The sequence below is a fragment of the Callorhinus ursinus genome, unplaced genomic scaffold, assembly GCF_003265705.2.
Source record: "Callorhinus ursinus isolate GAN/ISIS: 27379988/994484 unplaced genomic scaffold, GSC_fseal_2.0 scaffold15, whole genome shotgun sequence".
NCBI classification, from domain to species: domain Eukaryota; kingdom Metazoa; phylum Chordata; class Mammalia; order Carnivora; family Otariidae; genus Callorhinus; species Callorhinus ursinus.
Window position 1 is genome coordinate 531072 of NW_027397077.1, and position 21662 is coordinate 552733.

Here is a 21662-nt window from a genome sequence, read left to right on the forward strand (position 1 = left end):
TGGGCTGGAGCTACGGGGGGTGGGGCGGAGGTCCGACCGAGCTGTCCCTTCGGAGGTGGGGAATGGAGGTCCTGACTTACGGAACCCCACAGAGGACTAGGGTCATGACAGCTCCATAGAGGACGGGGTTCTTGACCCTCTAGGGCACGGGAAGATGGGGTTCACAACTGGTCAAGACCCACAGAGAATGCAGGTCCCGATCCAAGGGCTCCAGAGGACTAATTGAGTCCCACCGGGACAGGGTACTAACTGACCCGTCCCTTCTGGGTGAGCTCCATGCAGGAAGGACGCCCCCAATGGACAGCTACCCTGTCCAACTCACACCACAGGGACCCCTACAGCCTGCCTCGCTGGGCTGAAGGGGGTCTTGATGGCCCGAGGGACGGAGTATGGGACACCTGCTGGGCTTTATGGGACAGGACGGCCCCACGACGCGCCCCGGGCCGGCGGTCGTCCCTCCTCTCCCGCGGGGGCCGGGTTGGGGGCGGTGCCTGGCGGGCGGGGGCGGGTCCTGCGGCGGGGGCGCAGTAGCCGGGCCGCGGGCTGCAGGACTTAGTGGGCCGGGGGCTGGGGTGGGACCCGGCGGGCGCCATGGAGCTGCTCTCGGCGCTGAGCCTAGGCGACCTGGCGCTCAGCTTCTCGCGGGTACCGCTCTTCCCCGTCTTCGACCTCAGCTACTTCATCGTCTCCATTCTCTACCTCAAGTATGAGCCAGGTGAGCCAGAGCCAGCAGCCCGCGGGGGCTGGCATCGCGGGGCGGGGGTGGAGGTAAACCTGCGGGTCGCAAGGCGGGGGAAGCCCTGGATCATGAGGGGGGCACAGTCCTAGGGACTGGTTCGGGGGAGCAGCAGGTGCCGGGATCGTGCGGTTCTTCCACATGGAGTGGGCAGGGGGGAAGACACGAGGGAGGGCAAGGAGAGAAGCCCCCGGGATGGTGGGGCTGGGGGAGGGGGAGCAGATGCAGCTGGAAGGCAGGAGAGGAATGCGACTGTATAGAGGAGGGGGGGCAGGTGTTGGGGAGGAGGGGGGGCAGGGGGTGGGGGGGAGGCTGGGAGAGAAGTCAGGGTTCCCGGCAGGGTCGCATGAACTTGGGCCAGCGGCATAGGTCGTGGTGAGGGCGCAGGCGGGGGTCGGTGCTGCGGGTCAGTCCAGATGTCCTGGCCGCCCGCATCCGTGACCTCCCTCCTTGCCCTTGGCGCGCGGTGCCGGAGCGGCTGTTGAGTGTCTATATAAGGGCCGGCCGTGCTGGGGGCAGTAATCCGGTTCAGAGAAAGTGACACCGGTGCCCCCCTCCTCTGCGGCCCTCGGGCAGTCTCCCCTCCTCCTCCTCCAGCCGAGCGAAGCTGGGTCTCCCGCGCCCGGCGGGAATTCTTCCAGCAGTGGCGCGGATCCTTTCCACTTACTGAGCAGAATCTGCCCTAGGGCGGGGTGATTTTGGGGTTAGCCTACCCCGCCAGCTTCAGACCCCCGCGGAGAATCGCAGAAGGGAAGAAAGACTCTGCTTCTTGTTTTTTTTTAAGCATTTTTTTTTTTAGATGATGGTAAATAGCCTCCTTAGACTGTGGTCTATTTTTAGATAAGGCTCACTGAATGTTTCTTGTTCATCTCCTAGCGTTTTAACTATTATAGCATACCAGTAAACGAAAGGGACTAGAGAATTTAGCTTTAGAAAAGGGATCGATCATCCGGAAACTTTGTGACGGTTCTCCCACTTAGATGTAAATTACCTCTATATTCTCCTCTCAGGACTGAAATACCTTTTTTTTTTTTTCAGATTATAAAAATAGGTGCTTCTGTGTTTTTAAAAGAAATGGAAAGGAAAAGAGATCATTACAGTTGACGTATTGCCGACCCTTCCAGACCTCTCCTATGCGTTTATAACCCTGTAGTTAGAGATGGTAAAGCACGATTTTATGCAAATAGGATCATATTCTGCTTGCCAAGTGTTTTTGTTCCATTTTATTTTTGCCCGTCCACAAGCCAGAGCCTATTCTTTAAAAGCTATTCTGCAGATCAGTTACTTTGCAAAGCAAAATAAGCTTTGTATTGTCTTAGCATGAGTACAGGACTGCATTTCCTGTTCAGGAGGAATTTTTGGTGGCTCAGGCCAGTTCCCTGGGCAAGTACAGAACTAGCATACCTTGAGAAATCTAAAACTGGAGGGCTGGAGCCTCGTAGGGATATAGAACACAAGTGTCTGGAGGAAAGAGGTCTTCAGGCTGGCTGGGAGCATGCAGGAGGGGTCTAGAAATTTCTACCAGAGTAAATAAATCATCTGAATTAGAGGTACTGGAGCCTGAAGGTGCCTGAAGATTCCTGAAGGTGGGGAAGGTTCAGTGGTTCATAACCCCAGCTGCTTATTAGGGACTCCTGGGGGCTCTTAAACCCCCATCTCATCTCCACTCCAGACAAATTGAATCAGAATATCTGGGATAGGGCCCTCCCTGCATGCTCATGTTTCAAGCTCCCCTCCCCAGTGATTGCTGCATGCTGTCAAGATTGAGAAACCCCTGCCCAGTTCAAACCCCCTCCATTTGTAACTGGGGAAATAGGAAATAGTGGCTAAGCTAATTTACATATGCAACGAGCCTGTGGTCCCATGGCTGGTAGATGACAGCCTTGGGATTCAAACTCAGGTCTGCCAGACCCCAAGACTCACTCCGATTGCTCTGAGGTACTTGCTTCCCTTTAGAAAAGGGAGAAGTAGGACTTAGCTATTAGCCCCCCCCCCCCCCCCCGCGCCACCTAGTTTGGTGTTCCTGCTGAGTCTCTACAAAGGTTTCTTCTCAGAACCTGTGCTAACTGCAGGACCAGCTACAGAATCTGCAGGGCCCCTCACTCAGAAAGTCAGAATTTCAGGCGCCTGGGTGGCTCAGTCGGTTAAGCAACTGCCTTCAGCTCAGGTCATGATCCTGGGGTCCTGGGATTGAGTCCCGCATCGGGCTCCCCCTGCTCTGTGGGAGCCTGCTTCTCCCTCTTCTTCTACCTGCCCCCCCCCTTCTTGTGCTCTTTCTCTCTCTCTCTCAGAAAAAAAAAAAAAGATTTAAAGTCAGAATTTCAAGATGGTGACAACAGAGCGCTAAACTGAATGTGGGGCCCTTCTGAACACAGGGTCCTGGGCAGCGGCACAGGTAGCACACCTGTGGAACTGACAGCCAAGCTGGCTTTTTAGGAAAAATCTCTGAATTAGGAGTCAGCTCTGCCTCTACCACTGAACACCAGGCTGGTTACCGCGCCTCCGTGAGCTTCGGCTCACTCATCTGTGAGATAACGCTTGTCGGAACATAATCCCGAACTCTTCTGCGGGACTATTGTAAAGATGTATTGAGAACTTTGTCAATAGTAGGGTCTAAGGCACTTGGGAAAGGTTTTGCAATTATTTGTAAGGCCGTGGGAAGATGTGTTTCCTGGGACGCAGGCATTTTCTGGGTCAGGCTTTCATGAGAATCCTGAATGAGGACAGAGCTCTGAGTGTGGTCCTCAGGTTAACAGCATCTATGGCCCCTGGGAGCTAGCTGGTTAAGAAATGCAGAATGCCAGCCCCCCACCCCCACCCCAAGACTCGCTGAACCAGAATCTGCATAACATTTAAGAAGCCTTGGACTAAAAGAGGCAGGAGCTCCTTATTAGACCTGGAGCTCCTTAATAGGGCAGGGAGGAGAAGGTCTGGCTCACCTCCAGGACCCCCAGCTCTGTGCAAGAAGAGAAAGCAATGGATGTCAGCTGCATGATTGATTGAATGAATGAATGAATAACAGTCCTGGATATCCCAAGAACCTTCCAGACCAGTGGTTCTCAAATATACTTCCACATTAGACTCACCTGGAGAGCTTTTCAGACTCCTCTTCCTACTGCAGCACCCCTCCATTTAACTCAGAATCGCTGTGCGCGGTACCAGTGTCAGTATTTTTTTTTTTTTAAGTTCCCCAGATGAGAATCAGTTCTGTGCACCAGTGTTGCCCAATCTCTGCACAAGTGACAGTGAGGGCGGATCATTCTCTGTGGTGGGGGCCATCACGTGCATTTTGGGATATTTCACAGCATCCCTGGCTCAACCCCCTAGATGCTGGTAGCACACCCCAGTTGTGACAACCAGAAATGTCCCCAGATGTAGTTGCCCCCAGTTGAGAACCAGTGATCTAGACTGAGTCTCAAACTCTAATGCTTTCAATGGCCAGGTAGGTGATGTACGGGAAGCAGTAAGCCAGCCAGGTGGGGACTGTCCCCCGGTGAGATACAACCATGCACATCTTCACCTGGTTGGGGCAAGAACCACCAGAGTGATTTTTCAAGGGAAGCTGGAAATGTGATTTGCAGTTCCCTGTGTGTATATGTTGGCTGTCAAACATTTTTTTTTAATTCGTTTAAAAAATATAAATTTTTTAAAAATAAAAATAATTAACATTTTTTTATTTTTAAGAGATTAATAGGCTATTTTCTAGTCTAGCAGTCTTAGATCCACAGCAAAATAATGCTGCAAGTAGTTTTTGTGTACTCTCTGACCTCCCCACCATCTACATTCTGCACAGAGAGTTACATTTGTTATAATCAAGGAGCCTGTATCATTATTATTACATTATCACTATCACATGTTATCAGCCAAAGGCTAGAGTTTATTACATTAGGGTTACTTTGTGTTGTACATTTTGTGGATTTTGCCAAATGTATAACATGTATCCACCATTACAGTATCATACAGATAGTTTCACTAACCTAAAAATCCCCCTAGCTCCACGTGAGCATCCTGCCCCCACCCCCAAACCCCTGACAACCTCCGATCTTTTTACCATCTCCAGAGTTTTGCCTTTTGCAGAATATCATAGAATTGGAATCATACAGTGTGTAGCCCTTTCAGACTGGCCTCTTTCACTTAGCAGTATGCATTTAAGGTTCTTCCATGTCTTCTCGTGGCTTAAAAGCTCATTTCTTTTCATCGCTGAGTAATACCCCATGGTATGTATGCACCATAGTTAGTTATTCACCTACTGAAAGACGTCTTGCTTGCGGTTTGGACATCTTCTAAAATGCTGTCAGGCTAACGAGACAGCTCCTTGAGCCCTGTTTTGAGACCTCTGGCAGGAACTGTAAGCTTTTCGAGGACGGAAAGCTGCCTCTCCTCCAACCTTGCAAGGTAGGGGCTGCCATCTCTCACAGGGGAAGAAACAAAGGCAGACAGCTGAGCTTGAAGGCTCAGAACACTTGCCATCAAGTCACTGAGAAGCTCTGTAAATACACCTCCCATGTTTAGACCTCGGACTAAAGTGCTCAGAGCCATGGCAGTGCTGAAAGTGCCCCCAGGGGAACCTTCTAGTGCTTCCCTGCCATCCATACACAGGACTCTAACCCACAGAGAGGGAATGTTGTGGTGCCCATCCCAGGCCAGAAGTAGGGATGCGATCAGGGCTTCCTCCTCCCTCCTCAGGCAGAGCTGATTTTTATAAATCCATCAGCTAAAATTTCCACCCACAGGTACTTTCCATTTCAGTTCGGTTCCAGGAATAACTCGTGCATAATTGCTAAGCACTAAGCAAGTTCTTTTTGTCCTCCCCGGTGCCCTTTGAAATGAATAATAGCGCTGGGGTGACCACCTCACCCAGGTTCCATTAAGACAAGCACCAAAAGCCCTATGTCCCTCAGTCCCAGGCAAACCGGGATGGTTGGTCCCTCTAGACAGCACCCCTGTTATGCACAAATACACCCGTTGAAGCCAGGAGAGAGGAGTGACTAGCCAAAGCTCACGCAGTGAGAGGGGAGTGCTTTGGTGGCCAACCTGGGATTGCAACCCACATTCTCCTGGTTCCTGATGCTGCCCCAAAACCTAGCAAGAGAAACCAGGAAGGAGTATGGCAGAGGGAAAGAGCCAGAGGGAAGGTTCTTGACACTGCCTTGCTGTGGATCTTCAGGGCAGGCCCATCACCCATCAGCCTCCGTCTTCTCCTCTGTGGTAATGGGGAGACGGATCTTGCTCTTCTGGTGTTGCTGAGATAAATAAGTTTGATAATGCTAAGAATCATCTTGATAATCACGCACACCACATTCAATCATCAAAACAACTTGGGGAGGGGGTCCTCTCATCCTCTTCTTTGGAAAGCAGAGGAAGCTGAGGCTGGTGGGGAGCAGTCATTTGTCCAAGGCCACACCAGAGAGAGAGCCACAGAGCCAAAGCTGGGTCTGTGACTTTTCTACCAGGACTCACCCATGGTGCAAACACGGGAGCCTGCTTTACTCCCACAACCCCACAACCGCCCCCCCCCCCCCCCCAGTCCCTGGGATGGTCCCAGAGGGCACAAGAATGACCCTGGAAAGAATTCAACCCCTAAGGGTTATTTTTAGCTGCAGAGGTATCCATTTCTGCAAAACATGGGTGCCTCACCTGACCCAGCCCTTACGGGACCCACCAGCTGCTCCAAAGGATTAACTCTCAGCTGGTAGCATTTTAAATAGACACCCCAGAGAAGAGAAGAGAACATTCTGCTTCATAGGACCTTTGTAAATGCTGAGACTTAGGACAACCTCGAGGGCAGGGAGAAGATGCACTGTGGGCTTATAACTCCAGGGTGAGATTGAGGAGGGAAATTTCAATTCCAGCCCTTGTTAGGAGCTGGGCACAGAAGGGATTGCAGTTCGTACCTGACAGAAGGAGCGGGACACGGGAAAAACAGTTTGTCCAAGGTCTCATGGTTAATTGGGGGTGGCGAAGAGAAAGGGGAGTGTGTTTACGACTTTCTTTCAAACAGCTATTATTAGGCATGTTTCCTGATTATAAAATGTAGTTTGTGCAAGAGAATGGATAGATTACTTGGGATCTAGGGGCGCCTGGGTGGCTCAGATGGTTAAGCGTCTGCCTTCGGCTCAGGTCATGATCCCAGGGGATCGAGCCCTGCATCCGGCTCCCTGCTTGGCGGGGAGCCTGCTTCTCCCTCTCCCTCTACTGTTCCCCCTGCTTGTGCTCTCTTGCTCTCTCTGTCAAATAAATAAATAAAATCTTAAAAAAAAAAAAAAAGATTACTTGAGATCTATTCCTATATTGGAATAGCTTACAGCAGAGAAAAATAAATACTGCCCTTGAAAATATTGTGCTCGGTGAAAGAGCTAGAGGCAAAAGCTATGTTATATGATTCCACCTATATGAAATATGTAAGTTCAGAACACTTTCCTCCCCCCAGAAGGAAACCCCAGCCCCGTGAGCAGTCACTCCCCATCCCCCTCTCCCCCAGCCTCCGGCAACCACCAGTCTGCTTTCCATTTCTATGGATTTGCCTGTTCTGGACATTTCATATAGATGACATCACACACTATGTGACCTTTTGTGTCTGACTTTCACTTAGCATGTTTTCTAGATTGGTCCATGTTGTAGCGTATGTTAGGACTTCATTCCTCTTTAAGGCAGAGTGATATTCCATTGTGTGGATCTACCACATCTTGTTTATCCATTCATCTATTGGTGAACACTTGGGTTGTTTCCACCCTTTGGCAATTGTGAATAGTGCTGCTGTGAACACGATTTTTTAAGAGTCTTCCAGAATTCCAGGGCGCCTGGGTGGCTCAGTCATTAAGCATCTGCCTTCGGCTCAGGTCATGATCCCAGAGTCCTGGGATCGAGTCCCTTGTCGGGCTCCCTGCTCAGCCAGAAGCCTGCTTCTCCCTTTCCCACTCTCCCTGCTTGTGCTCTCTCTCTCTCAAATAATAAAGTATTTTTTAAAATAAATTAATACATACCTGCGATATACATAAATGTATCATTTTGCAACCTAACCTTTTTTACTCAGTAATAACCGTATGGGATTTATCCATGTTGATTTATCTAGAGTGGTGGTTCTGAACCAGAAGGGGTTTTGTCCCCAGGGAAATTTGGCACTATCCAGAGATAGTTCTGGCTGTCACAACCAGGGTGGGGGCATGCCCCTGACATCTAGTGGGTGGAGGCCAGGGATGCTGCTGCACATCCCCAGGGCACAGGACAGCCCCTCCTGCAGCAGGGAATGATCCAACACAGTGCCCTATGCACAGCTGAGGAGCCTGGATATAGATCTAGTTCACTTTTTTTTTTTAAGATTTTATTTGTTTATTCATGAGAGACAGAGAGAGAGAGAGGCAGAGGGAGAAGCAGGCTCCCAAGGAGCAGGGAGCCCAATGTGGGACTTGATCCCAGGACCCTGGGATCATGACCTGAGCCGAAGGCAGACACTTAACCATCTGAGCCACCCAGGCGCCCTCTAGTTCACTTTTATTTATTTTTTAAAATATTTTATTTATTTATTTGCCAGAGAGAGAGAGGCAGACTCCCTGCTGAGCAAGGAGCCTATTGCTGGACTCCATCCCAGGATCCCAAGATCATGACCCGAGCTGAAGGCAGACACTTAACTGACTGAGCCACCCAGGCATCCGTCTGGTTCACTTTTAAATAGCAGCTCGGTGTGTGACTCTCCACCCTCACTGTGACTCTCCTCTCTCACTGAGAAATAGGAGACTTCACTTTTCTACCATAACAGTGTGGCAGTGAAATCCTCCTCCCCACATCTCCTTTGCTAGTTTCTTTTGGGTAGTAGTGAGGAGCAGAATTGCTAAGACATGGGCAACGCATATCCTCAGATCTGCTCAGTATTGCCAAACAGCCTCCAAGGTGGTTATGCCTATAGATCCTCCCAACTGTGTGTGTGGAGGAAAACTTGGCTTTTTTCCCTCTGGAAGAGGGGCAGGTATTCCCACCACCCCAACCCCCCTTCTCTCTGAGGTTGACCAAGCTGAGAAGGCAGCTCCTTCAGCAGCAGGACGAGTGGGCTTCATGTTTCTTGGAATAAAAGACCCTACAATGACGCTGTTCCAAATAAGGTCACATTCTGAGGTGCTGGTGGACATGAATGCTGGGCAGGGGGACACGAGTTATATGGGGGCATATAACTCGCTGCAAGTGGGGATATTGATCCTTATATTATGTGTGGTTAACAGCTCTCAAGGATGGAGTGAAGGCATGCAGTTGTGTGGGACAGAATAGTAACTCCATAAATAAATGGAGCAGGGGAGGTTTTGTTATAGTGCGACCCAAAGTGCCCAACACAGCGTCAATGCCTAGGAGGTGTTCTGTCCACATTTGCTAGAATGTAAGCTCCATGATGGCGGGAGTTCATTCACTCACAACTGTTTATTGGGCGGCTACTATGTGTCAGGCACATGGCTATGCGCTGGGGGTGCAGCAGCAGGTAAGACTGATGAGGTCCCCATACTCACCAAAGGATTAAGATCAAATCAATTTGTTGAGTGTATCAACAGTATGTATTGGTATTTATGTCAATAGCTTCATCCATGGCGCATGTCATGGAGAGGCCAAGCATTCAGATTCACAGCTTAGAGACAAAAGGGATCCAATTTCTAGAAACAAAGTGACATTTTATTTTTTAATAAAAGATTTATTTATTTATTAGAGAGAGAGCACAGAGGGAGAGGGAGAAGCAGACTCCCCGCTGAGCAGAGAGCCTATTGCAGGGCCAAATCCCAAGACCCCAAGGTCATGACCTGAGCCAAAGGCAGACACCCAACTGACTGAGCCACCCAGGTGCCCTCAAAGTGACATTTTCAAACAAAAAACGGGGCACCTGGGTGGTTCAGTCAGTTGAGCACCCAACTTTTGATTTCTGCTCAGGTCATGATCTCAGGGTCATGGGACTGAGACCTGCATTGGGCTCCACACTCAGCGGGGAGTCGGATTATTTCTTTTGATTAGTTTTTGATTAGTAGATCACATGTAACTTCTTCATCTCATGCCCACATTGAGTGGAGTTGTCATTGGATTCAAGTAAATTGTTTAAGGAGAGTTTACTGATACCAGCTCTGACCTGAGAGCTAAGTACCTGTGCCTTACAACTTAATCCTAAAGGCATTCTCTGGAAAGTGAAACCAGTGGGGGAGAGAAGGAATCTAGATGATGAAACAGTTGTCACACCAGGAGACACCCAGGTTGCAACTCTGGGGTGTGGCCATAGGGGATCGTGACCATATTAACGTAAAGATAGGGGGCGGCTGGCTGGCTCAGTTGGTAGAGTGTGCGACTCTTGATCTCAGGGTGGTGAGTTCAAGCCCTGCATTGGGCATGGTGATTACTTAAAAATAAATAAAATAAATAATTTAACATACAGATAGGACCTATTTAGAAAAATTCTAAAGACTTTAAGTGGGTAATACAAAGTGTAAGAATTTGACTAATAGACATTAATCCTGTACCCCTAGTGTTTTTTGTAAACTTATTTTTTAAGAACTAGACTCTTCCACTATTTTAATGTGGAATTTAATGAAGAGTTCTCATGTCCCCTTCATCCAGCTTCCCCCAATGACAATGTCTTACATAATGGTAGGTCATTACTAAAACCAGGAAATTGACATTGGTACAATCCCATTAACACCAACGACTGACTTTATTCAGCAGTATTTACAGACAGTTTTTTTTTATACACTTCTGTATTTTTTTAAAGATTTTAAGTAATCTCTATATCCAACATGGGACTCAACCTCACAACCCCAAGATCAAGAGTCGCAAGCTCTGCCAACTGAGCCAGCCAGGTGCCCCCATACGGTTCTGTATTTTATCATGTGTGTAGATTCTAATAATCACCACCACAGATGGGATAGAGAATGGTTCTGGCACCCCAAAGAAACTGCCTAGTGATGTTCCTTTATTGTTATCTCCTCCTCCAAGCCCTAACCCCTGGTGACCACTGATCTGCTCTCTGTCACTCATCACTATGTTTTGTTACTTGGAGAAAGTCATAGACATGGTATCATATAGTATGTAACCTCTTTTTTTATTAAGATTTATTTGAGAGAGAGAGCACAAGCGTGGGGGTACGGAGGGGGGTCGGGAGGAAGGGAGAGAGAGTCTTAAGCAGACCCCATGCTGAGCGTGGACCCCCCCCCTGCAAATGTGGGGTTGGATCTCATGCCCCTGAGATCATGACCTGAGCTGAAATCAAGAGTTGGACACTTAACCAACTGAGCCATCCAGGCACCCCAGTATGTAACCTTCTGAGATTGGCTGTTTTCACTCAGCATAGTACCCTTGACATTCATGTAAGTTACTTCATGTATCCCTGGTTTGTTCCTTTTTTGTTGCTGAGTAGTATTCCATGATCTGGATGTACCACAATTTGTTCATCCCTTTACCCATTGAAGCCATTTTACAAATAACTTACTTATAAATAAAGCTGCTATGAACAGTTGTGTGCATGTCTGTGAACACCAGATTCTCTTTCTCAATCAAAGTCTTGTCTTGAGGAGCACAAGGCTGGTTCAGTCAGTGGAGCATGTGACCCTTGATCTCAGATCGTGAGTTCAAGCCCCACATTAGGCATAGAGATTACTTTAAGACAAAAAAAAAACTTGTCCTGAACACTGAGATGAACAGTAAATGCAAGTATGCTCTGGTTAAAGTGGGGTGAAGGACCCAGAACATTCCCATTTTGTCTCTCCTTTGCTCCTGCAGATGCTCAGGTTCCTAGGAACACAGTTTGGAAACCATTGTTTTTGGGAGCCTATCCTCTTAGCCATGGATAGAAGATCTTGGGTTATCAGGGCTGCAGGACATCGGCCAGCTCAGTCCTCTGTCTCTGTGTGGTGCTCAACATTGCTGCCCATAAGAATCACCCAGGAGCATTAAGAAATCCATAAGCCCAGCAACACCCCAGACTGGCCATCTAAGATGCTCTGGGGTGGGGTTCAGGTATCTAGTTTGTAAAGTCCCCAGGTAATGCTGATGTACAGCCAAATTAGAGGCCAATGCACTGAGCCATCTTCCTGATGAATGGGATTTCTGTTTCTGTTCACTAAGCAAGACCATTCTTTATTGTATTTTGTTGCCTTGGGTTTATAGGAAGACTCAATTTACTATCATTTATGAGTATCAGTTACAGAAACTGAAATAAGTTGCATTTTTTTCTGTTGTCCCTTTTATTTTATAACAGCTTTACTGAGCCATAATTCATATACCACCCAATTCACCCATTTAAAGCATCCCTTTCATTGGTTTTTAGTATAGTCACAGAATTGTGCAACCCTCACCTCCAAAAGAATTCTGTATCCTTTAGCTATCACCCTCCCATCTCCCCCATTCCCTCCAGCCCTAAGCAGCCTCTAATCTACTTTCTCTTGGTGTTAAAAAATTAAATAAAATACCAAGACCCATAATAGGATAAAGTCCACATGGTCGTGGGAGCCTAGGGTCAGGAGTGACTGATCCAGCAGAGCAAGGAAGCCTTCCTAGAGGAGGTGGTATTTGTACTTGGCCATTTCCGCTTGTGTGTCTTTGCTCCTTCTATGCCACTAGCTTATAACAGAAGACAACAAGCGTTGGGGAGGAGGTGGAGAAGTTGGAACCCTTGTGAACTGCTGGTAGGAATGCAAAATGGTGCAGCTGCCGTGGAAAACAATATGCCAGTTCCTCAAAAAAATTAAACATAGAATTACCATTTGACCCATCAATTCCACTTCTGGGTGTATCCCCAAAAGAGTTGAAAGCAGGAACTCAAATAGATATTGGCACACTTATGTTCTTAGCAGCATTATTCACAATAGCCAAAAGGTGGGAACGACTCCAATGTCCATCGATGGATGAGTGAATAAACAAAATGTGGTATATCCATACAATGGAAGATCATACAACCTTAGAAAAGAAGGAATTCTGACACCTGCTACAACGTGAGCGAACCTTGAGGACATTACGCTGAGTGAAAGAAGCCAGACACAAAAGGACAAATACTGTGATTCCACTTACACGAGGTCCCTAGAGGAGTCGAATTCACAGAGACAGAAAGTAGATGGTGGGAGCCAGGGGCTGAAGGAGGGAACGGCGAGTTAATGTTTAATGGGGACAGAGTTTCAGCTGGGGACAATGAACAAATCCCTAGAGATGGATGGTGGTGATGGTTACACGACAGTGTGAATGTGCTTCATGCCCCTGAGCTGTGCACTTAAAAATGGTTAAAGTAGCATGTTTCGTGTATATTTTACCGCAATTAAAAAGAAAATGTAAAAAGAGGGAGAAACCAGGAGGACAGGTGTGAGCTTGTAGGGATCTTGGCGTCAGCCCAAGGCAGGAACAGCCACATGAAAGCGTTCCCACCTGCACGTTGCTCCCTGTCCACACCACCCTCTCTTGTAGGGATAATGAGAGTGATCACTTGGCAGTGGTTATCAATGAGGATTTAGCAAGTCCTTCATATAAATGTAAACCCCGTGTCTGAGACCTGGAGGTGCTTGCTAAATGGGACCTGGCATTACCATCGTTGCCACCTCTCTGAGCACAGAAAAAAGAGCCCCAACCCAGCTCTGCCTTTTCTCTGTGTGACCTCAGGCATGTGTCCAGCCTCTCTGAGCCTGGGTTCTTCCTCTGAAATGGGCAAGCTGCAAGGCAGCTGTATTAGGATGGGCTGACCGGAGAGCATGGGGACAAAGCATGCCCTTGGCACCCTGGTGACACTGGGGGACACCCCCATACCCCCCAGGAGCAGTCGAGCTGTCCCGGCGCCATCCCATGGCATCCTGGCTGTGCGCCATGCTGCACTGCTTTGGGAGTTACATCTTGGCTGATCTGCTCCTCGGCGAGCCCCTGATTGACTACTTCAGCAACAATTCCAGTGTCCTGCTGGCCACAGCTGTCTGGTAAGCACTGTCTGGCTGGTGGGATGTGGGAGAGCAGAGTTGGGGGCAGGGTGACCCAGCCACCTGGGAGGTGGGAGGCGGGGTGTTGGAGGAAATAGGACCCATCTGCACAACCTCCACAGTGGACCTGAATGCAGAGCTCTCCACTGCCCAGCTCTGTCCTGAGCCCAGCAAGCTGGGGAGGGAGATCTGGACACAACCTCACCTCCCAGGGACCCCCGACGATCTGTCTCCCCATGACGCTCTGCGTTCTCTTCCCAAAGGTACTTGATTTTCTTCTGCCCCCTGGACCTCTTTTACAAGTGTGTCTGCTTCCTGCCTGTGAAACTTATATTTGTGGCCATGAAGGAGGTAGTGAGAGTCCGAAAGATCGCTGTGGGCATCCATCATGCCCATCACCACTACCACCATGGGTGGTTCATCATGATTGCCACCGGCTGGGTCAAAGGTAAACAGGACCATGATGATGATGAAAAATCACCTCATTTGAGAACCCCTGCTCAGTGGTACATTGTCAGGCACCCAGGTTGGCACAGACATTGCTCTAGGCTAAGAGGACTGTTGTGGGAGTCCAGCCTCGTTAGCCACCAGCTTTAGAGTAAGTGGGAAGATTCTTCCAGAATTTAACTGTCAAAGATAAACAGGACCACGAGACAGTGACAGCTGTCTCTCAAGCAGGTGTTCTCAGCTGCGACACTACTGATGTTTGGTGCCAGGTCATCCTCCGTGGCGGGTGCTGTCCTGTGCTTGGTAACATGTTGAGCAGCATCCCTGGCCTCCTCCCACCAGATATCAGTAGCGCCCACCTGTGTGACAACCAGAACTGTCTTCAGATGTTGCCAAACACCTCCTGGCGAAGAAATCACACCCCTATAAGTACAGGGGTTCTCAATCTTTGTGGGCCATGGTCCTTTTTGAGTCCAGTAAAGCCTTTTATGTTTTTAAGTGCATAAAATATATAGGATGATAAAAGAGGCCCATTATTTTAAAATAGCAAAAAAAATTTTTAATAAAAGTTATCCAAAAAAGTTTTAGTATAATAGAGTAATTTTATACATCTTTACCAAAGTATTAAATAAGAGACCATTCACTTAGCAAATAGGTATTTCTCGACCTTTTGAAGTGTTGTTGAGCGCAAATGATACTATGAAACCCCTCATCTGCAACAATGGGAATGTGAAAAGGGAAAAATCCATGAATGTTGTTGGTGATGGAATCACAGCCTTGCAAATCCTTCTCAGCTTACTGCCTCCCTTCACAATGGAAGGAAAGGCTATATTTCAGTGAGGGACATGAAAATGAAGACATAGTTCTATTTCCGGTCTGGGTTCAAGGACACCAGGTTAAGACTTTATGACTCAGGGCAGGTTTGAGTTGAGGCCTTTGTGCATCTTATCTCCTTTGATTCTTAAGACTCTTCTTTAGGAAAAGTCTAACATCATCCCAGTTTACTGAGGAGGGAAATGAAATTACTTGCTCAAGGTCACATAGCTAAGGGGGTGCAGCTAGGTTTGACTCCAGGTCCTCTGATTTCAACATCCACGTTCTTAACTACTTTGAAGTCCTCCTTTTCCTTCTCCTCTAGCTACGCTAAGAGGCAGACCAAGATAGACTTTAAAACAAGAAATGTTACTAAAAATTAAAGAGGGACACTTTAGAATGATGGGTCAATCCACTAGGACGATATAACAATTATAAACATATATGCACCTAAAAACAGCACCAAAATATATAAAGCAAAAACTGAGAAGTTAAAGGAGAAATAGACAATTCAACAATAATAGTTGTAGAGGTGGACCAAGGAGTAACAGGAAGACAGGGAAAGAAGGCTCGAGCAGGTGCTAACACCGTTGGGCACCTTATCCCTGCTCCCTAATACCAAAGTGAGTATTGCCAAAATGCCAGGGCCTAGAAGCACGCTCCACTGAGCCACAGTGTACTCAGCACCATTGACACATGGGGCTGGATCATGCTCTGACAGACTCTGGAGACTGTCTTGTGCATTGTAGGATGTTGAGCAGCATTCCTGGCCTTAACGCACCAGGAGCAGCCCTGCCCCAGTTACAACAACCAAAAATGTCTCCAGATATTGCCAAATGCCTATTTGGGGGCAAAATCACTCCAGATATGAATCCCTGGGCCAGTGGTACATATCAGACACCTCAGCACAGCCATTCCTGGAGTGGGTGTTCAAGCTTCTTTAGCCAATACATTTGGGATAAATGGGAAAATTCTTCTAGAACTTAAACCATTATGTCCCATATGGGTCTCCTTATTCACTCTCCAGGAAGCCTGTGCTATAGAACAAATTCCCCAGGGGGATAGCATGCTTTCCAGAGGGCAAGTGGCTTAAGAAAGATTGAAAGTTCAGAGCCCTGAGGAGGAGAGAGACTGGGATGGGGAGCCTTCTAGAAGCCTTATGCACAGCTCAGGGTCCTGGACTAGGGGCATCAAGGCAGACAACCCAGATTTGTTGAAGACATGCCTTGCAGATGAGATACGACCTCAATGCCTTCATGCTGGTTTTGCTCCAAATATTGCCATGTGACCCTCCTGAGCCTCAGTTTCCCTACTGCAACTGATTGTCATACGCCCAGGCTCAGTGTCCCTCTGGAGAAGACTCTAGGAGCAGCGAAGCTGCTTCCTTGGGAACTCAGCCAAGAAGAGTGGGGAACTGGAGGTGGCAGGTTCATTCAGGAGCACTCTGTCTCCTAGGCTCTGGCGTCGCCCTCATGTCCAACGTTGAGCAGCTGCTCCGAGGGGTCTGGAAGCCAGAGACCAATGAGATCCTGCACATGTCCTTGTGAGTATCCCATTCCACCTCCCCGCTCCCATCCCTACTGTATGTACGGGTGCCTCCTGGGCCTGACCCTGGGTTGGATGCTCCTGGTAACTTGGAAGCCTCAGCCACTAATTTCGTCTTCCAGAAGCTTCCAGAGGTCATGGAGCATCCATGGAGCAGAAGGGGAGCCATGGCTCTGCCTGGGGGGGAGGGGCAGGCAGAGCTGCAGGGAGATGAGCTACTTGATTTGGGTTTTGAAGAGTGAGTAGGAGTTTTCTGGCAAAGGAGGAGCCTCCGGACAGAGGCCAGCACCTCTGCCAACTGTCAAGTCAGAAAAGAGCAGTGATTCTGCCCAGTTCTGCAGGGTCAGGATATAGAGTGGTGGGGAGGAGTACAGAGCATTGGTGGGCAGTATATGGCACGGTGTGTGGGTGGGTACAGAGTGTGGGTGGGGAGTGTGGCTGGGACCAGGTGGGCAGGACCACAGGGCAGCATCCAGCATCCAGGACGCAACCTAGGGGCCCCATGCTACATTTAGCCTATGCATTTTTAAAGGACCTCATTGGTTTGGGCTAGTTAAATTTTCTCCCAATCTACAATAAAGAAAGTGATGGCCATTAAAATATGACAAAATTTTTTAAAAGACTCACCCATACGCCAATGAAAATTCCCATTTCACACTTCGGAAAAGAGCATTATCTCATTTCATCCCTACTAGAGGTCTGTTCCCACCCTCAGTTCACCGACAAGGAAACGGGGACCCAGAATGTTGTGTTGCCTGCTACTAAGTGGGCAAGTGGTTTCCCCTCTTGGATTCTATTTCGGCCTCTTGAGCAGTGGGTGAGGGCTCCATGGAATCACACTCATGAACTCCCTGGCCCTGGTACCTGGTGAGTGCCTTGGAAATATCAGGCAGGATCATCATCATTAAGGACAGCAGTGAACAACAGACATCAGGAACAGAAGTCACGGGTCTCTCTTCCGTAACAAGTTAAAATATTGAGAACCTATCCAGTAAGAAAGAAAAGGAAAGTTACGAAAAAGAACAGGCGGTAGCTGACCGCCTACATGCCTGACCTGTCTCCAGTCCCTCCAGAGGTTGAACTGATACCACGTGGCCCAAGACCCCACTTTAAATCACATCATTCCTAACTGGTATGACCCAAAGTCCCCAAGTGAACAAAGACACTCCTATCAGGCAGGACATTTCCAGGGCTTAAAGGATACCTTCAGGAGCCAGGGGGGAAAGCCACACCTCTCTTTGGGCCAAGTTAACCCTTTACTGTGCAGGGAAACCCCACCTTATCTATGCCATGCAGGCATCTTCCCACCTCCCACTCAGGAGAAGCTGGAATAGGAGCTGGGGCCAGCAGTGGGCAGGTGGAGAAGGGGGTCTGGGCCAGAGGGAAAAAGGCCTGAGCTACGTGGCACCGCGCAGTAATAGAGGCTGCCCCCTCCAGCCCCACGAAGGCCAGCCTGTACGGAGCCATACTCTTCACCCTCCAGCAGACACGCTGGCTCCCAGTATCCAAAGCCAGCCTCATCTTCATCTTCACTATGTTCATGGTCTCCTTTAAGGTAAGTCTTCCTGCCCTGACCCACACCACCAACCCACACCTTCCGGCTGGGAGCTTGGATTTGCAGTCTTGTGTCCCAGGAAGGACAGCCCTAAGGCAGGAGCCTGGGGAAGGGGGTCCCAGTAGGTCTGTGCATGGGAGGAAGGTCTGATAAGAGGAGTGTCCAGCCGGTGGGGACAGGGTAAGGAGAATATGGCCTTCTGGGCGGAGGGCTGAGCCTGGGCAAAGGCCGAGAGTGAGGCAGGAGTGCATGGAGTCTGTTTAGAGAATTGAGGCCTCGTGCCTTGGTGGTGGAGAGCTGAGGGACAAGACCCAGGAAGGCACACTCAGGACACCCAGGGACTCAGGCTAGATCAGGAATGGTGCTGGTCTGATCCTGAGGCCTTGAGCTGGGGTTAGCTCACCCAGGAGGGGTCTTCAGGGACCACACTGTCCTCCTCATGGATCTGGGGAGCTCTGCTGCTGGCTCCCTGGGAGGGGACCCATTGGCCACTGAAAGGGGGAAGGGAATGAGCTGCCTCAGGCCAAGCACTGTTCCTCTCTGAGCCCAGGTGTTGGGGGGCCCCTGAGGTGAGGGGGGAGATCAACTGTCCCCATGTGCCCCATGCTATCTGGAGTTTCAGCACCAGAAGTCCTGTATCTCAGGAAACCTAGGACAGTTGGTCACCCTCCTGGGGGTGCATAAAGCCAGAGGGATGGGCCTGTGCTACCTCTGACCTTGACCTGGCTGACTTTCTCTCCCCTCTTCCCTCCCCCCACCCCCCCTCCATCTCTCTCGCTGTCTCCCTGTCCCTCTGTTACCCCACCTCAGGTGTTCCTGACGGCCACTCACTCCCACAGCTCCCCTTTTGATGTTCTGGAGGGCTACATCTGCCCTGTGCTGTTTGGGACCGCCCCCGGGGGCAACCATCACCACGACAACCATGGTGGGTCCCATGGCGGGTCCTATGGCGGTGGTGGGCCCGGCTCCCCACACTCAGCCCTGCCAGCTAAGTCCAAGGAGGAGCTGAGTGAGGGCTCCAGGAAGAAGAAGACCAAGAAGGCAGATTAGTGGATGGCCCAGAGGCCTTGAGGGGTACCAGGGAGAGGACCCGGACCCAGGACCCTCAGAGCCGGTGCGGGGGCATCCCGGGCTCAGCTCTTCCCTCTCCGGGCCTCAACTTCCCAGTCTGCAAACTGGGGCCATGTCGGGGGGGGTTAAATGAGATATGGGGGTGAGGGGCATTTGTAGGAATGGAGGGGTCCCTCTCTCTTTCTGCCAGGCCACCATAGCAACACCGCTTTATTTGGGCGGTGGCCCCAGCCAGAAACCCTAGCAGTTATATTTTTGGTTCCACTATTTCCTCTCTAAAATTACATCTTGACTCTGAAAAGAATTTCAGGTTGAGACTCATGAATTTGATGGACAATTCCTAAATGTCTGCTATGAGGCAGCTGCTGGGACTTCCATCTCTTCGTGCCCACTCCTTCCGGACGGCACTGGGCAAGCTACTTCCTTTGAGCCTTGCATTCCCCGTCTGTATAGTGGAGACCCCCAGGCCTCCTCCACATGGAGGTGCTGGTGCGTGTCTGGATGTGAACCAGCTTTATAAACTCTTAAGCACCGTGCAGTCGGGAGGGGAGGCCATGACGGATGTTCATTGTGCTTGAGAACGGCTTTGCATTTTAGATTATTTGTGTTTGTGGGTCGGAGAACCCCCACAAGTTAACCTGGCCCACGGGGCCTTCAGTAGACATATCTGGGCCAGTCTTGAGAGCTTGGGGAGTAGGGAAGGCTTGTTCTGATCTTTGGCTTCAGGCCGCCCCTAAACCAAAGAAATGCAGCTGGCTGGGCAGGGGTGCCAAGATCCAGCTCTGTCAAGGGCCTCCAAACGAGCTTCAGGGTGAGTGAGGGGAATGGTAGCTGAGCCCCCATCTACCCGCCCCCCCCCACCGCCACCAGCCACCTGATTCATCTCAGCCTGTGTTACCAGGACATCTGAGTGTGGCCAGTCTCAGGTGGGGTCTGGGCCCAGATGGGGCCGGCTTAGACCTGTCCTCTGCCCACCCCGGCGGGGGGGGAATGCGGGACAGAGCAGCAGCCTACAGATGCATTAAGATCAGCATGGGGCCAGTGGGATCCCAGGTATTGCCCAGCTGTTGGGAAAGTGCCTTGATCTGGTGACACCTGGGAGCCTGGTGGGTCCTGAGGCTCCGAATTCATCCTCTTGCATGTTTATCAAGACTCGGCATGAAGGTTCAGCAAATAAATCTGTTGTGAAAGAAGCACAATGGCTTAGCTGATTCATTCCTGCTCTTTCAGCCTCAGGATGCAGTGGGGTTCTGTGTCCTTAGAGACACTCAGAGTTTCCAGGGAGATGAGGTTCATGGCAGCCCCCAATTGCCAAGAGGAGATGAAGCCTGCGGGTAGAGTCTGGAGTTTGGAGTTCAGATATTTACTGTGCCACCAACAGGTCATGGGGCCTCCCCTTCTCCAAGCCTGTTTGCTTCTTGGGGAATAGGGCATAATGATTATCACTGCCCTTTATAGACAGATGGGAGAATTAAGGGAGTGATTGGGGTTTGCAGCTAAGAGTCCGTACAGGACCCTGTTAAGAGAACAACTTGGCAGTCACACATCTGATAAAGGGATTGTATCCAGAATATATAAAGAAGTCCCAAAGCTCAATAATAAACAGCCCAATTAAAAATGAACAAAGGATTTGAATGGACACCTGGCCATAGAGAATATACAGATAGCATTTTAAAAAGCACATGAAAAGATGCTCAACATCCTTAGCCATCAGGGAAATGGGTGGGAAGGTACCCACTACACTCTCTAGGATGGTTGCTGATGAGTGCTGGTGAGGATGTGGAGCAAGGGGAACTCTCTTCATTCCATGGGCAATATAAAATGATGTAGCTGCTTTGGAAGACAGTGGCAATTTCTTAAAAGATTAAATGTTCAGGGTTCCTGGGTGCCTCAGTCGGTTAAGCGTCTGCCTTCGGCTTGGATCATGACCCCAGGGTTCTGGGATCGGGCTCTCTGCTCAGCAGTAGCCTGCTTCTCCGTCTCCCAGCCGTTCCCCCTGCTTGTACTCTCTCTCTGTCAAATAAATACAAATTTTTTAAAAAAATTAAATGTTCATTTATCATATGACCTAGCTATTCGGGTACTTGCCCGAGAGCACTGAAAATACGTGTCCATGCAAAGACACGTACATCGATGTGCATAGGTGCTTTGTTATAGCCCCAAAGTGGAAAGAACAAATGTCCATCAAAAGGTGAGGGGATAGATAACTGCTCCATCCAGTGGAATTGTGCTCAGCGATTCCATCAGCAAAAGGAATCAGCATGGGACAACATGAGCGAGCTTCAAATACATTGCAATGGGTGGGGGAAACTATAAAGAAGAATACGAGCCCATGTATGTAACATACTGGAAAAAGCAAATTAATTTATAGTAACAGGCTGATCAATGGATGCTTGGGGGGAGGGGGAGGGTGGGAGGGATGGCGAAGAAGCGCACAGAAACTGGGTGATGGAAATCTTAACTATCCTGACTACAGCAGTGGTTTCACGGGTCTATATGCACATCACAACTTACCAAATTATATACTTTAAATGTGCTCAGTTTAGGAGCACCTGGCTGGCTCAGTCGGTAGAGCACACAACTA

General features: G+C 49.4%; 1 protein-coding gene across 1 annotated transcript; it reads left to right on the plus strand.

Moving 5' to 3' along the window:
- Positions 1 to 510: 510 nt before the first annotated feature.
- TMEM38A (transmembrane protein 38A) lies at positions 511 to 20277 on the plus strand. Its single transcript, XM_025885664.2, has 6 exons — positions 511 to 715; positions 13491 to 13647; positions 13911 to 14095; positions 16363 to 16450; positions 17890 to 18007; positions 18818 to 20277. Exons 1-6 carry the CDS (start codon positions 592 to 594, stop codon positions 19055 to 19057), a joined length of 912 nt encoding a protein of 303 aa, XP_025741449.1. The 5' UTR covers positions 511 to 591; the 3' UTR covers positions 19058 to 20277.
- The last annotated feature ends 1385 nt before the right edge of the window (positions 20278 to 21662 follow it).

Excerpts from the sequence above, each read along its gene's own strand:
- TMEM38A (XM_025885664.2), top strand. The coding sequence starts at position 592 with ATGGAGCTGCTCTCGGCGCTGAGCCTAGGCGACCTGGCGCTCAGCTTC. Across the intron at positions 16,451-17,889 it reads GAGATCCTGCACATGTCCTT|CCCCACGAAGGCCAGCCTGT; the intron begins GTGAGTATCCCA and ends TGCCCCCTCCAG. Across the intron at positions 18,008-18,817 it reads TGTTCATGGTCTCCTTTAAG|GTGTTCCTGACGGCCACTCA; the intron begins GTAAGTCTTCCT and ends ACCCCACCTCAG.